Genomic DNA, 16,899 nt, shown 5'->3' on the forward strand with positions numbered 1-16,899 from the left:
GCTCATTCCCTGACCTGTGAATGGCCAGGATTCCTCTCCACTGTGCTGAGAAATAGGAAGGGAATTGCTTTTGAAGTGTCCATCTCATATTTCCCCACCAAGCTAGCATCACTAACCTCCCCCGCATGTGGGGCCACCTCGGCCTGAAATTCACACATCAAACCCCAGCGGAGCCCACTACATGAAAGCCTGTAGACAGGGAGGCTGGGATACAGCTCCAAACATGGGTTCCTTTATCTTCTGATGCTTTGTGTAGCATAATGACAGAAACTCCTCGGGGCGCGGGGCCAATTTGAGCAATCATGCTGCAGGCTAGCCTCAGAAATGAGCCGGTATCCCTGTGGTATGACAGACACACCCACACTTATACGCGTTAAAGCACACACTCACACACACCCACACAGCTACAGCCCTCCATCCTGTTTCCATATAATGCTGTACTGTACACTCCCTGGCTTTTCATTTCTCTTCTCCCAGGGTCTCTGTTTAGGGCTCCTTCCCTCTTGAGGCTAGGAGCCAGGCCAAACACAGAGATGCTATCTGCTTCCGTTCTGACGTTTGGGAGACAAATAGGTTTCTGATGAGCACCATGGGGGGGGGGACCCCGTCCCATTTAACAGAAGGGTCATATTTCCCACAACTACCACACACTCTCTATTTCCACCAAGCCATAAGACATGCAAATCAAATGTTGTTGGTCACGTACCAGTGGAGGCTCCTCAGAGGAAGAAGGGGAGGACCATCCATCCAAACATTTAAAAAGTTATACATTTTAGATAAAACTACACTATCATCCTCCCTCCTCTTAAGCGGCACTGACCGCCACTGTCGCGTACGCATATTTTGCAAATGTTATCGCAGGTGCAGCAAAATGTTTCTAGCTCCAACAGTGCAGTAAAACCTAACAATAAAAAACAATACACATAAATAAAAAAATGGCAGAATGAGCAATGCCAGAGTCCGGAATGTATATACACATACAGTTGAAGTTGGAAATGTACACACACCTTAGCCAAATACATTTAAACTCAGTTAAACTCACAATTCCTGACATTTAATCCTAGTAAACATTCCCTGTCTTAGGTCAGTTAAGATCACCACTTTATTTTAAGAATGTGTCATGTCAGAATAATAGTAGAGAAAATAATTTAGTTCAGCTTTTATTTCTTTCGTCACATTCCCAGGGGGCCAGAAGTTGACATACACTCAATTAGTATTTGGTAGCATTGCCTTTAAATTGTTTAACTTGGGTCAAATGTTTCGGTTAGCCTTCCACAAGCTTCCCACAATAAGTTGGGTTAATTTTGGCCCATTCCTCCTGACAGAGCTGTTGTGATTGAGTCAGGTTTGCAGGCCTCCTTGCTCGCACATGCTTTTTCAACATTTCTATAGGATTGAGGACAGGGCTTTGTGATGGCCACTCCGATACCTTGACTTTGTTGTCCTTAAGCTATTTTACCACAACTTCGGAAGTATGCCGTTTGTCCATTTGGAAGACCCATTTGTGACCAAGCTTTAACTTCCTGACTGACGTCTTGAGATGTTGCTTCAATATATCCACATAATTTTCCATCCTCATGATGCCATCTATTCTGTGAAGTGCACCAGTCCCTTCTGCAGCAAAGCACCCCCACAACATGATGCTGCCACCCCCGTGCTTCACGGTTGGGATGGTGTTCTTCGGCTTGCAAGCTCCCCCTTTTCCCTCCAAACATAACGATGGTCATTATGGCCAAGCAGTTATATTTTGTTTCATAAGACCAGAGGACATTTCTCCAAAATGTACGATCTTTGTCCCCATGTGCAGTTGCAAACCGTAGTCTGGATCTTTTATGGCGGTTTTGGAGCAGTGGCTTTTCCTTGCTGAGCGGCCTTTCAGGTGATGTCGATATAGGATTTGTTTTACTGTGGATATAGATACTTTTGTACCTGTTTCATCCAGCATCTTCACAAGGTCCTTTGCTGTTGTTTTTTGCACCAAAGTACGCTCATCTCTAGGAGACAGAACACGTCTCCTTCCTGAGCTGTATGACAGCTGCGTGGTCCCATGGTGTTTATACTTGCGTACTATTGTTTGTACAGATGAACGTGGTACCTTCAGGCATTTAGAAATTGCTCCCAAGGATAAACCAGACTTGTGGAGGTCTACAATTTTTTTAGGGGGCTGATTTATTTTGATTTTCCCATGATGTCAAGCAAAAGGGCACTGAGTTTGAAGGTAGGCCTTGAAATACATCCACAGGTACACCTCCAGTTGACTCAAATATGTTGAGTATACACAACATTGAGAACATAGACTGACAAGGTGAATCCAGGTGAAAGCTATGATCCCTTATTGATGTCACTTCAGTCAGTGTAGGTGAAGGGGAGGAGACAGGTTAAAGAAGGATTTTTAAGACAAGACAATTGAGACATGGATTGTGTATGTGTGCCATTCAGAGGGTGACTATTTAACAATCTGATGGCCTAGAGTTAGAAGCTGTTTTCCATCTTTGACACACCTGTACTGTCTTCTCCCTCCAGATGGTAGCTCGGTGAACAGGCCGTGGCTCGGGTCGCTGAGGTCCTTGATGATCTTCTTGGCCTGGAGGGCAGGCAATGTGCCCCCGATGATGCGTTGGGCTGACGCGCCACCCTCTGGAGAGCCCTGCAGTTGAGGACTGTGCAATTGCCCTACCAGGTGTTGATACAGCCGACAGGATGCTCTCAATGGTGCGTCTGTAGAAGTTTGCGAGGGTCTTAGAGGCCAAGCCAACATGTTTTATCCTCCTGAGGTTGAAGAGGCGATGTTGCTGTTGTGCCTTCTTCACCACCCTGTCTGTGTGGGTGGACCATTTCAGGTTGTCAGTGATGTGCACGTCGAGGAACTTGAAGCTTTTCACCCCCTCCACTGCTGCCCTGTCGATGTGGATGGGGCGTGCTCTCTGCTGTTTCCTGAAGTCCACCATCAGTTCCATCCATTTAGTTGACATTGGGTAAGGTTATTTTCCTGGCACTACGCCACTAGGGCTCTCACCTCCTCCTTTCTTGGGTACAGGAACAATTGTGGACATCTTAAAGCAAGTGGGGACAATAGCCTGGGATAGGAAGAGATTGAATAAGTCCATAAACACTCCAGCCAGCTGGTCTGCACATGCTCTGAGCACACCATTCTGCTCCAGTCTCTGAAGAGAACAGGAGAGCACAGATACTGAGAAAGCTGTAGATAATTTAGTGATGCCCTTGTTGCAACACAGTATACAACACTAATACAGTCCTGCCTGTGCGGAAAATCTGAAAGGGGGATGCCTAGTCAGTTGTACAACTGAATGCATTCAACTGAAATGTGTCTTCTGCATTTAACTCAACCCCTCTGAATCATAGAGGTGCAGGGGGCTACTGGCCCAACGCTCCTACCCACCAGGCTAATAGACCTACAATGCAGAGATTATCACCTGTGTGTAGATATGTCTATTTGTGGATCACCACTTAAGCCGACCTGACATACTGTATCTCATGACTGTGGCTGACAGCGAGGATCAATGTCTGGGCTCTAATTGGAGAGACAGACAATTGGCCATGCAATATGGGCCGAATGGACAGAGAGAGAACCTAACCAGGGTTTAGAACACACACAAACAAGCCAATCCCGGCTGTCCAGAATGAATATGATATTGATATGGCCGGGCAGTATCAATACCTTGCTAATTATTACACTGAGTGTACAAAACATTAAGGACACCTTCCTAATCGTCACGGATCCCCCCGGAACTTTCATTACGCACACCTGGCCCCTATTCCCATTGATTAGTAATAGTATAAGTGTGCCCTTCGTTCACCATTGTCCTGTCGATTATTGTTCCCATGTCCGTTGGTGGTGTGAGTACCTATGCATTGGTGCAGCTGTTATGCTGCGTGCTTTATATATTGTGTATTACGGGTATCGTCCCGTATTGTTCAACGAGGTTTACCCTCGCTCTTTTGTTTGGGTACAGCCCAGTGTTTTTGTATATGTGTTTTTATTTTTTTAAACTATTGTGTATTCCTGCGCCTGTCTCTAAAATCCTTTATACCAGCGTGACACTAGCATTGAGTTGCACCCTTTCCCCCCTCCCCCCTTTGCCCTCAGAACAGCCTCAATTCGTCGGCATGGACTCTACAATGAGTCGAAAGCGTTCCACAGGGATGTTGACTCCAACGCTTCCCACAGCGGTGTCAAGTTGGCTTGATGTCCTTTTGGTGATGGCCCATTCTTGACACACACGGGAAACTGTTGAGCGTGAAAAACCCAGCAGCGTTGCAGTTCTTGACACAAACCGGTGTGCCTGGCACCTACTACCATACCCCGTTCACTTAAATATTTTGTCTTGTCCATTCACCTTCTGTATGGCACAGATACACATGGCTCAGTTGCCTCAAGGTTTAAAAATCCTTCTTTAACCTCCCTTTCATCTACACTGATTGAAGTGGATTTAACAAGTGTCATCAATAAGTGATCACAGCTTTCACCTGGATTCACCTGGTCACTCTATGTCATGGAAAGAGAAGGTGTCCTTAATGTTTTGTATACTCTGTGTATATTAAACACTTGCAGGAGTTAGTATTGGGGGCTCTGCAATGTAGCGTGACTTGTAATTAACGCTAAGCCCGGGAGAATGTTTGGTGCGCCCTTAGACGGACCAACCAGTAATGGGTTTCTCTTTCTGAAGGGGGTTTTATGGCATGCTAATCGATTGGCTGGGAGTGGGGACAGGGTTTGCTTAGCACCGAGCCAGGGGTATCTACAGGAGCAATGAAGTGCTATCATGGAGAGAATAGAGAGAGAGAGGAGTAGTCGATGGGGAAAAAACACACTGCTTGATGTCATAATCATTGAGATAGAGCCACTGTCACACACACACACACACACACACACACACACACACACACACACACACATGCATGTAAACATTACCACACACACAGGAACACACACACGAACACAGGAGCACACACACACACACAGTGGTTATATCGTGTAATAATAGCGTAGCGCTATATCTGTGTTATTCGCACTGGGAGCCCATGGAGCTAGTGTACAGTATGTGGGTGAGTGAATGAGGCTACTGGGTGTAATGTGGAGCTGAAGATCAGCTGACTGCTGGCAGCATTGTGTAGATCTAGGTGAGTACAGAGCAGCACTGCAAAGCCAATGCAGAGAGCAGAGTGCCACTTCCCTTAAGTCATTACTTTAATAGGCATTTATTAAAAACAGCAAGTGACCTGGAAAAATCTGAAAAATGTTCATTTGGTAATTACTATGATACTATTAGCTGATATGGCATATAATATCCCCAGGACCTCACAGAAGTGGGTGGGTTCAACATAAACTACAGCCCAGAGACCTCAACGTAACATCAGATAACAACACTTCATTTTCTCATTAGGTCTATTTGCTTTCATGGCATGAAACAGACCTAAGCGACAGGGTCAATGATCTATTACTCGGTCCAGTTGGCACAGGTTGTCACGTTCCCCAGACCAGACATTCCCACACAGTAAACATTATATAATTATATAATAATTCCATTAGCAATGCCAGTTAGAGCTACAGTCAGGGTCGTGCTCATTAGGGACAAAACACTTTAAAGCGTTTTGCAATGGACAATGTAAATGGGCATTTCTTATTGGACGAGTCCAGGTTGTCCCTCCCTGTTTTGTTACGTTTACTTCCTGTTTGGAGCCTATTGAACACGACTCAGGTGTAATGAGTGTAGCAGGGGTCAGTATTACCTGTAACCTCCAGGGGCACGGTGTCCTGTTCGTCGTTGATGCCCACTACCACCTCACAGCGGTACATGCCCGAGTCACTGGAGCGCAGACCGCTGAGCGCCAGGCTGGCGTTGTAACGGTTGTCCTGGTAACCGGGCAGGGTGACACGCCCCTGGAATGCCTTCTTAACCTAAACCGCGAAAAGACATTACAGTTATGAACACACAGTTAGATCAAAATTGAGCATACAGTATGAAACACAACAAAGATGGCAATGAAAAAGAAAAAGGACATTCCACTAAATGTTTGCTGGTCCAATTATTATAGTTGGCAGCAGAAAAACAGTGAGAGGAAATGTATTTAATCTTATTGTCATAGTAAGAAGAAATATAGTACAGCACAGTACTGGATTGACGGCCAACACACTCTCCATACACATAAAACCAACATTTTGTATTCTTCTCACTCAGTCAATCTTTACCTTGACTACGTTGTACTTGGCGACCAGGATGGACTGTTCCCTCTGCCGACCATCGTCGCCCCTCTGTCCCCACACCTTGGTCCACTTGATGCGGGGGGGCTCGTGGGTAGGGGTGGGGCGCAGGGTGAAGACACAGGGCAGCAGGACGGTGTTGGCCAGCTGCTCCCTCACCCTCTGGTGGGTCACCTTCCTCATGTTCACCACCGGGTCTGACCACACCAGGCCTGGGGAGGGGAGAGGACGAGGAGGAAGAGGAGGAGGAGGAGGAGAGATACACAATCAGGTCCACAGTGTCAGACAAAAACACTGGAAATGGATACTAGGTCTACTACGGCATGATACAGCTGCTTTTTTATCCACGTGTCAAGACCTGGTTCAGCTGGGTCAAGTGTGTACTGGGTCTGTACTGGGCTGGAAGGGGATAACTGATATACAATACTATCACATTATATGTTCTTTGGCATGGAGAAAGGTGGGGATCGATTCCTGTGTATCTATTGGGGGATGTTGCTCTTGTTCAATCAGTCCTGCAATTGTAAAGTATAACACAAGAGGATGATCTCTATCCTATCTGATTGATTATTGGTCCTTGATTATTGGTCCCAGCAAGGGTCTCCAAAGATCTCCAACCTTTTCTAGCACGAGAGCTACTTTTAGAAAATGAACTATGTCGCGAAATACTATTGTTTTTTTCTTCTTCAAATAAGCACATTCTTCTCTTCTCCTTTACCCTGCAACTCTTCCCCTGGTCCTTCGTGTACAAGATATGTGTTTTCTGTGGTAAAATAATGGTTAATAAAGAACTCTAAGGGGGTGCCCAAAAAATCATATTTAGTATTTTCCTGAATTCAGTTTTTTACTCTCGATATTACAATTATTCACAGAGAAACAATTCATATTTATGTTCTGAGTCCATGTCAATATTTAAATCACACCAGAAGACCATTTTTAGGGTCTGGAATAAAAACTAACACATTTAGATTTTTTTTTGTGTGTAATTCGCCTTTAATTGCACATCTAGCAAGAGAAGACTGGGTCGGCCTAGAGATGTTTCTGCTGTTAGGGCTACTGCTGCAGAACATGGCATGACAGAGTTTGCAAAACCATCACCTCCCAATTGATACAAATAATCATGATATAATTCTGCCAAGCCTACTTTGCAGTTAACATGTAATTGAGAAGGTTTTGGGGAAAGTCTTAGCATTGCTAACTAGCTACATACAAGTGATAAACAAATGCGGGCACAAAGAAGACAGACGGGCAATATTGCTGGAAATGATTTTGAAGATATTGTGTTACATTTGGCTATTTAAGCCAACAGTGGTTAACCAAGGGTGGGATAATGACAATGTGGCTTTGATTGGATTGTATAGCCAGGAGCTTTATGTTTATGACAGCTTGCGATGGAACACGTCAAAAAAGGCATGTACATTCAGAATTGATTCGCGAGCTAAACATAGATGGGCGCTAAGCTAGTTGTAACTTGCAATCTACACGTTGGAGACCCCTGCTCTACAGTCCCGTAGGATAGAGATATAGACTGTATCTCTATCCATTCATACCTTTCACCTTATTATAAATGAGGTTAACATTGGAAGCTACTGGCTTTTTTTCTCTACTCCACCCCTCCTCCCTCCACCCCTCCACTCCTCCTCCCTCCACCCCTCCTCCCTCCACCCCTCCTCCCTCCACTCCTCCACTCCTCCTCCCTCCACCCCTCCTCCCTCCAGCCCTCCACTCCTCCTCCCTCCACCCCTCCTCCCTCCACCCCTCCTCCCTCCACTCCTCCTCCCTCCACCCCTCCTCCCTCTACCCCTCCACTACTCCTCCCTCCACCCCTCCACTACTCCTCCCTCCACCCCTCCACTCCTCCTCCCTCCACTCCTCCTCCCTCCACCCCTCTACACTCCACCCCTCCACTACTCCTCCCTCCACCCCTCCACACTCCACCCCTCCACTCCTCCTCCCTCCACTCCTCCACCCCTCCACTCCTCCTCCCTCCACTCCTCCACTCCTCCTCCCTCCACCCCTCCACTCCTCCTCCCTCCACTCCTCCACCCCTCCACTCCTCCTCCCTCCACTCCTCCACCCCTCCACTCCTCCTCCCTCCACTCCTCCTCCCTCCACCCCTCCACTCCTCCACCCCTCCACTCCTCCTCCCTCCACTCCTCCTCCCTCCACTACTCCTCCCTCCACACCTCCACTCCTCCTCCCTCCACTCCTCCTCCCTCCACTCCTCCACCCCTCCACTCCTCCTCCCTCCACTCCTCCACCCCTCCACTCCTCCTCCCTCCACTCCTCCACCCCTCCACTCCTCCTCCCTCCACTCCTCCTCCCTCCACCCTCCACTCCTCCTCCCTCCACTCCTCCTCCCTCCACCCTCCACTCCTCCTCCCTCCACCCCTCCTCCCTCCACCCCTCCACTCCTCCTCCCTCCACCCTCCACTCCTCCTCCCTCCACTCCTCCTCCCTCCACGCTCCACTCCTCCTCCCTCCACCCCTCCACTCCTCCTCCCTCCACTCCTCCTCCGTCCACCCCTCCACTCCTCCTCCCTCCACCCCTCCACTCCTCCTCCCTCCACCCCTCCAATCCTCCTCCCTCCATCCTCCCCTGCTCCTCCTGAGACCAATCCAAGCCCAAAGTCATTAGGTTACGTGGGAGTGTGTTGGGATGTGGAGGTATCGACAACATCAGCCGCCAGTGCCTGGGAAGGCCAGCAGGGAATACGGGCACACACACACTCTACCCCAGACTTAAAAGCCTCCTTATTATAAAAACGTTCAATCAGCAAAACACTCACTGTGGGACCTCTCTTATAGGAGCATTAATTAATAATAGCATTGAGATCTGTCAGATAGGCTGTATCGTTTGAGTGGAACCAGGGGAGAAATGCATATACTAAAACCCTCTTATTTCTTTCTCGATTGCCCTGGCAGCAGGGGGGAAACATAGACTGCTAGTGTCACGCTGTTATGAATGAGAGACGGAAGGAAAGAAAGAGAGAGAGAACTGAAGGCAGTGGTTGATGGTAGGAAGTACGGGGAAATGAGGGTATTGATTTATTTTCATTACTATTCGTTTCCTCTACACCTGCAGCGTCCTATTTCATCTGATGAGATTTGTGTAAAGTGCGGCGGAGCAGGGTTGTGGCGTCGCGCCGCTGGCGGAACGTGTCTCTCCTGGCTTTTCTCCACAGTAATTAAGTAGCTGATTGGAAGAGCGATGCTTCCCGAGATCATCACAGACACACCATTGTGCTTTTCTCTCTCCCGGCCACTGAAGCTTTTTATTTTTGCCTCTGTTCATTCTTCTGACACAATCTATTTTTCTTCCGTTTTCCTTTTCTGAAACCTGGCTTGATGTTTTCGCTCGGCATCAGCTAGCAATTTCGTTACATTCAGTCTGTGACGGCAATTCAATCTGGCCTCTGTTGCCTCATTTTCAATTCACATTGAATTATGCCCAATGCCAGATGGATAAGAGTGGTGTGCGTATGTGTGTACCCTCCCCTCATAGCCCAACGGTTACCCTTGGCCTGGCATTCAGCCCCAACCCCTGCTTGAGAACATCTCATCTCTCATTCATTATTCATGGCACACTGAATACACATATGCTACTCATACACACGCGCAAGCTTTTGTGGGAATATATCATTTTCTGTCTGATGGTTTATTGTGTCTTTGAGCATGCCAGAGCACACAAATAGCAGACGAGACGTGTGAATGGCTGTCAGCGCTCGTTGCTACATGCTTTATATGCTTTACCCGTGGCTTCCTAAGAGGCTGACTGCCACTTGGCGAAGAGCTTAACATCAACACACAGAGGGCTCCTCTCCATCTGTCTGTGTGTGACATGCTGAACACTCCGAGACGCCCACGGTGCTGTGTTTGACTCCCTCACCTAGCTGATCTATTTGTAAAACCGTGTCGCTGGCGCTGCCTCCGACGGCATGAAAGGTGATTCGTGCTTAAAAAGGCTGTTTTCTCTCAGCACACTCAAGTGATGCTCCACCTGCCTAGAGAGCTGTGACCTGTGAGGGAAAACATGGTCGCCTCTTTTCAAAAAGGGCCGTTTAATGGGGCTAGGGAATATCAAACACGAGCTCAAGATGGAAACAGAACTTTGTGAACTACAGGTTTTATACTGTGCATCTTTGTGTGGCTGTGTGCTGCAGAAGGGGCTTTAAACCATATCACCTATGAGACAGATTTGATTACCGGTATGTTACGAAGTCTACGAGGTTATAAGGAATTTCCAGAGATTTCCGTGGCACTGAAGGCAATTTCTCATATCAGTAGTGTCATTCGGGGCATTCTCGGTTCCTGAGACAGAATGTTCCGGTAGGTACAGTTTCTCCGTGTGACATATGAGACCGTCCTCTGAGTACAGAATGTAATGTGTTTCAGTCTGTCAGGGAAAATGGTGGAACTTCTGAACTTTGCTCACTTGGTAGCAGCAGCCCAATTTCCTCAGAGGGGAGTATAACGCAGTAAAAATAAGTTTGGGGTTGGCACTCTGCTCAGAACATGATGGTGAGGATGGCAAAGGGAGGAAGGAAAGACAGGAGGAAGCGAGAAGCGACAGTGTGATTTATAGAAGGGAAATGGAGTAATGTAAATCACACATATGCATGTGCACGCACACATACTCATTTTCTCTCGAAAGTGTCTCTACTCTGGCAGCATAAGAGGCAGAGATGGGAGTATGCTGGTTCTCTCAGGCTCAATGGAGTGAGTCAGCAGGTCTGAGGAGACACGCACACACTCTTCTCCTCCCTTTTCTCTACTTCCCACGGGAATGTGGTACTCATCAGTGTGTTTACTGCACACACACACACACACACACACATATACACACAGTCCCCAAGGACTATCACGCTGCAATTTCTGGGCCACCTCTCCTGTAGCTGGGGAAAATGTAAAACAGACAAATGTATGTTTAAGCTGAGAAGCACAGATAATGCTTCAACTGTGTAATGATGAGGCATGGCAGTGTTTGCCAAACCCTGTTCCACTTTCCACTTGGCCAAGCAGCTGTATGGTGATCCACATTACCATTGTGTTGGCCGTGTTCCCACAGCACCCAAACAAATGTGCAGGGAATTAAGTCAAGTTGTAACCACTGTTCTCCTTCTGTCAACCTTGCTTTGTACAAATGTGTTTTCAGTTTCTCTTCCCTTTCCCAGATTGTATTTCGTTTCCTACACCGACTGCAACAATTTGTGACACAAAATCAATTGCAGATACACTTGTTAAAAATCCAAATGAGTGTTTAAAGCGGAGGCCCACGATACAAAATGGCTCTATTCCCACATGGTTAAATAATGAATGTAAGTGCTGTGGCCCCCATCGCAATAGATATACCAAATCTGCATTTAGATGGAAATGTTTTTACAAGCAGAACCCCATTGAGACCCTCCTTTGTTTGGAAATCAGCCTGTTTTTCATTTGACTTTTTCATCTAAATGAGGCCCAATCAAAGACCGCCTAACCTGCGAAGGAAGAGGCGAGGCAAAAGAGCACTGAGTGAAGAAAGAGCAAGAGCGAACGAGAGCCTGAGGCGGGGAGACAGGAAGAGAGGAACATGTCTCTCTTCTTGTGCTCAATCACACAACAGGACTTTCTGACCTATGTGATTGTCCACTTGGTCACATTTGTCATCTTCCTTTTTTTGAGCAGCAGGAAATGATCAACTGCAGGCAGAAAGAAGCCTTTATCTGCCTCGAGCAGAGAGAGGCTGTTAATGCGTTCTTCCACAGTTATAAGTGCACAATGGCTGACACCTCTCCGCCCGGTCTTACCTGTAATGGGCTTTTCAATGATAAATAAAGGCCCCATTGTCTTCTATTAGACCAGCCACCTGGCTCTGAGCTGATCAAGTGTGTCATTGGCATTGACTAGCGATGTGTCTGGTATTTGCGTTGTCATAAATCAAGAAACATCTTCTGTCTGAGCTCTCTCTCTCTCTCTCTCTCCCTCTCTCTCTCTCTCTCTCTCTCTCTCCGCTCTGGCTTAAAAGAAAGGTGGACGGTGTGTATAAAGTTGACACGGTGCTCTCACACCTTTGTACAGCACTGATGAAGGCATAAGGCCGAAACGTATGCTCTTCTTTGTTTTATTTTTAGCACCTTGCCTTGTCACCCTTTGTATTCTTTCCAGCATGGATTCAGTTAAGTATATCATCTTTGCATCTCGGCTTGGTTAGAGCGCGACTACCTTTTGAACTCTCTAATGCTGCTTACCATGAACTTTGTGTGATAGAGGCTGCCACGAGTTCTGATTTAGAATGTGCTAACAAAACTGTTTATCTGTTCTATTAGAAGGCTGTGTCTTTTTATATATAAATGCCTGGATCTATCTACAATACATACAAGGACAAGTATTTGAACAAGAGAGTGAGGAGAGAGGCGAGCGAGAGGGAAGAGAGAGAGGAGAGATACAGAGGGAAATTAAAGAGAGTAGAGAGAGGGGGATGTTGAAGCTGTTATCTTGCAGATGCTAACTCCTCCTAAATCAGCCCTAATGATAACCATGGCAACAGAGACACCACAAGCTGAGACAGGGAGGTGGGGTTTTAGGGAAAACCACATCCTCTGTCTTTCAGTGTAGGTTGGAATTTCTTGTCATGAATCTTGCCCTGGAGGCAGCTTTGCAGAGTGGTCACCAACTGGCACAGCAATGGTAAATCTAGCCCTAACCTTAACCCCCATGCTAACCCTAATGCCTAACCTTAAATTTTGACTAAAAAGCAAGTTTTTAATTTTTACCGATTCTAACTTTGCAGCTGTCCCAGCTAGCGGAAATCGCTCAGTCTGCTTCCAGGGCAAGATTCATGACAATTAAGTCAACCTGCTCTTTCAATGGCCAAACACATAACCTCTCCACTTATAGTAGCTAACACAGAGCTCTGTGTACGTGTTACTGTTGTGTAGGGGTAGTCTGCTATCATGGCAGGTCTGTAAATTTGTAATCTAAATGGAATAAGGGGGAGTAGCTTTTTGACAGAAAACCTCCGCTTCTCTACCCCCTCCGCTACACTCCTTCATCCCTCCATCCCACTCCTCCGACCTGCCATCTCTCCTGCAGTCAGAGCTGCCCGTCTGACAGTAGATTAAGCTAGTGTGTGTGTTTGTGCGTGTGTGTGTGTGTGTTTGTGCGTGTGTGTGTGTGTGTGTGTTTGTGTTTGTGTTTATATGTTGTAGCGAGTGCACAGCGGGCCTCCAACAGACAGGCACCACACATGGGCTTGGAATGACATTCCCGTGCTGGGACTCTCTCGTATAAAATCATCTCTCCGGGACCCATTCCCCTTCCTCTTCTCCTCTCCCCCTCCTCTAGCTATGAATAATAGCCATAACTGGGGATAGGGGCCTGCGTCTGAGCCCTGTCCCAGCCCTGTCTCAGCCCCGTCTCAGCCCTGTCCCAGCCCTGTCCCAGCCCTGTCTCAGCCCCGTCTCAGCCCTGTCTCAGCCCTGTCCCAGCCCTGTCTCAGCCCTGTCTCAGCCCTGTCCCAGCCCTGTCTCATCCCTGTCTCAGCCCTGTCCCAGCCCTGTCCCAGCCCTGTCTCAGCCCCGTCTCAGCCCTGTCCCAGCCCTGTCCCAGCCCTGTCTCAGCCCCGTCTCAGCCCTGTCTCAGCCCTGTCCCAGCCCTGTCTCAGCCCTGTCTCAGCCCTGTCCCAGCCCTGTCTCATCCCTGTCTCAGCCCTGTCCCAGCCCTGTCTCAGCCCCGTCTCAGCCCCGTCCCAGCCCTGTCTCAGCCCTGTCTCAGCCCCGTCTCAGCCCTGTCTCAGCCCTGTCTCAGCCCTGTCCCAGCCCTGTCCCAGCCCTGTCCCAGCCCTGTCTCATCCCTGTCCCAGCCCTGTCTCAGCCCTGTCTCATCCCTGTCCCAGCCCTGTCCCATCCCTGTCTCAGCCCTGTCTCCGCCCTGTCTCAGCCCTGTCTCCGCCCTGTCTCATCCCTGTCCCAGCCCTGTCTCATCCCTGTCTCATCCCTGTCTCAGCCCTGTCTCCGCCCTGTCTCATCCCTGTCCCAGCCCTGTCTCATCCCTGTCTCATCCCTGTCTCAGCCCTGTCTCCGCCCTGTCTCATCCCTGTCCCAGCCCTGTCTCATCCCTGTCCCAGCCCTGTCTCAGCCCTGTCCCATCCCCGTCCAAGCCCCGTCCTGTCCCATCCCTGTTCCAGCCCTGTCCCAGCTCCTGTCCCATCCCTGTCCAAGCCCCGTCCTGTCTCATCCCTGTTCCAGCCCTGTCCCATCCCCGTCCAAGCCCCGTTCTGTCTCATCCCTGTTTCAGCCCTGTCTCATCCCTGTCCCTGCCCCTTGCCTATCCCTCCCTGTCCCATCCCGCCACACGTCGGTTTAGTGCCACTCGGAGGCTGCTGGCGTGACTAATGCCCGCGCCCTGTGTGGCGTAATGATACATTTATCTGAAATGGCACAGGGCCCAGTTCCTCCCGTCCTCATCTCTGACCCGTCGAACAAACACATTCACCAGAGGAGCTGTTAATGCGAGCCACCCATCTGTGCCCACTGCTCCCCTGCCTCCCTCTGTCTCCCTTCATTACCAATTTCCATATTCACTCACCCGAAAAGGAGGAAGTTAGAAAAGGGGGTGGTGCAGAAGAGGGACGTCTTCAAAAATACCCTCTCCACAATAGAGGGGTAGAATGCATCTTGTTCCACGACAGACATAGAGGCTCATGCATGTCAGTAAGAAATTGGGCATATGACTCAAGGGAGGTACTTTATTGTGCTTATGCTATGTGTGACCGCTGGGCTTCTTGGGATACATAACATGCAGGCTATTACAACTACAATAACTGCCATTACACCCATGAACGCATGTACACACACACAAAAACACTCAATCTGCTCCAGTCACGTCTCTCGTGCTGAGGGAGTAGCTTGCTGAGTCACAGGCCTTACAAGCCTTAGTGTTCCTCATGCCTCACAATGCTCTGCTGTTGATCTTGACATAAGGCAGAACAATGGTGTGCAGATGGCAGCAGACGGAGCTGGGAGACAGACAGGCGGGCACAGGGGGCATAGAGGGAGCACATAGGGGCTTTGGTCTAGGCTCCCTCCTGGTAAGACCCTGGATGCAATCCTACTAGGAGACCCTTCCAGACCCTGCACCCTGGATAATGTGTGTGCGTGTGTGTGTGTGTGTGTGTGTGTGTGTGTGTGTGTGTGTGTGTGTGTGTGTGTGTGTGTGTGTGTGTGTGTGTGTGTGTGTGTACATGTGTTTGTGTGTGTGTGTGTGTACATGTGTGTGTGTGTACATGTGTGTGTGCGCAGGTTTTACCATTATCCTGGGTCTCTCGTGTAGAATCTGTGAGTGTGTGTACACGGCTACTCCAGCCCCTGCAGACCACTGCACTGGCCAGATAAGACTCTCGGAGTAGGACCGGTCCAGGATCAGCTGTTGTCTTCAGGGAGAGACTACTCCCTGACAGCTCATGATCTCAGACCTGCCGAAGTGTTCTCAAGGAGAATGAGAGAGAAACACGCACTGACACGTAGTCAGAGGGTAAAAAAGACCTTACCCAGGCATCTTTCAAACTATTGCCTGACTTTTCAGAGTGATGATGCTAGAGGACTAAATTGTCCTGACAAATGACTGCTCTTGCTGTAATGTGCAAGGACAGCTCTGACACACTGACACACAGCATAGCACTCAGGAATTCACATTACGGTCTCAGAGCAAAACGTATTATATTTTACTAAAATTAATACCACGTTACTTCAAATCAAATTCTATTGGTCACATGCGCCGAACACAACAGGTGTTTCACCTTGAAATGCTTACTTAAGAGCATATTCCCAACAATGCAGAGTTAAAAAGTAAGACAAACATTTGCTAAATAAAAAAGGAAATAGTAACATAAGAAAAAACATAATGAGGCAAATAACAGTTGAATTCGGAAGTTTACATACACCTTAAAACTCAGTATAATACATTTAAACTAGCTGTTAGAATCACCACTTTATTTTTAGAATGTGAAATGTCAGAATAATAGTAGAGAGAATGATTTAGTTCAGCTTTTATTTCTTTCATCACATTTGTATTTGGTAGCATTGCCTTTAAATTGTTTAACTTGGGTCAAGCGTTTTAGGTAGCCTTCCACAAGCTTCCCACAATAAGTTGGGTGAATTTTGACCCATTCCTCCTGATAGAGCTGGTGTAACTGAGTCAGGTTTGTAGGCCTCCTTGCTCGAACATGCTTTTTCAGTTCTGCCCACACATTTTCTATAGGATGGAGGTCAGGGCTTTGTGATGGCCACTCCAATACTTTGACTTTGTTGTCCTTAAGCTATTTTGCCACAACTTTAGAAGTATGCTTGGGGTTAACTTCCTGACTGACGTCTTGAGATGTTGCTTCAATATATTCACATAATTTTCCATCCTCATGATGCCATCTATTTTGTGAAGTGCGCCAGTCCCTCCTGTAGCAAAGCACCCCCCCCCCCCCCCCCCCCATCAGACCAGAGGACATTTCTCCAAAAAGTACGATCTTTGTCCCCATGTGCAGTTGCAAACCGTAGTCTGGATATTTATGGCGGTTTTGGAGCAGTGGCTTCTTCCTTGTTGAGCGGCCTTTCAGTTTATGTCGATATAGGACTTGTTTTACTGTGAATATAGATACTTTTGTACCTGTTTCCTCCAGCATCTTCACAAGGTCCTTTGCTGTT

General features: G+C 47.9%; 1 protein-coding gene across 1 annotated transcript in view; it reads right to left on the minus strand.

The window, feature by feature from the left end:
• LOC139410136 (neurocan core protein-like) overlaps positions 1-16,899 on the minus strand; it is a 203,130-nt gene that overhangs the window by 138,317 nt on the left and 47,914 nt on the right. The window contains exons 3-4 of the mRNA XM_071155579.1: positions 6,212-6,435; positions 5,752-5,920 (exon numbers count right to left, since the gene is read on the minus strand). Of these exons, the coding sequence (XP_071011680.1) occupies positions 5,752-5,920; positions 6,212-6,435 (393 nt within the window). The remainder of the gene's footprint in view (positions 1-5,751; positions 5,921-6,211; positions 6,436-16,899) is intronic.

This window comes from Oncorhynchus clarkii, chromosome 5 (genome assembly GCF_045791955.1).
Source record: "Oncorhynchus clarkii lewisi isolate Uvic-CL-2024 chromosome 5, UVic_Ocla_1.0, whole genome shotgun sequence".
Lineage (NCBI taxonomy): Eukaryota > Metazoa > Chordata > Actinopteri > Salmoniformes > Salmonidae > Oncorhynchus > Oncorhynchus clarkii.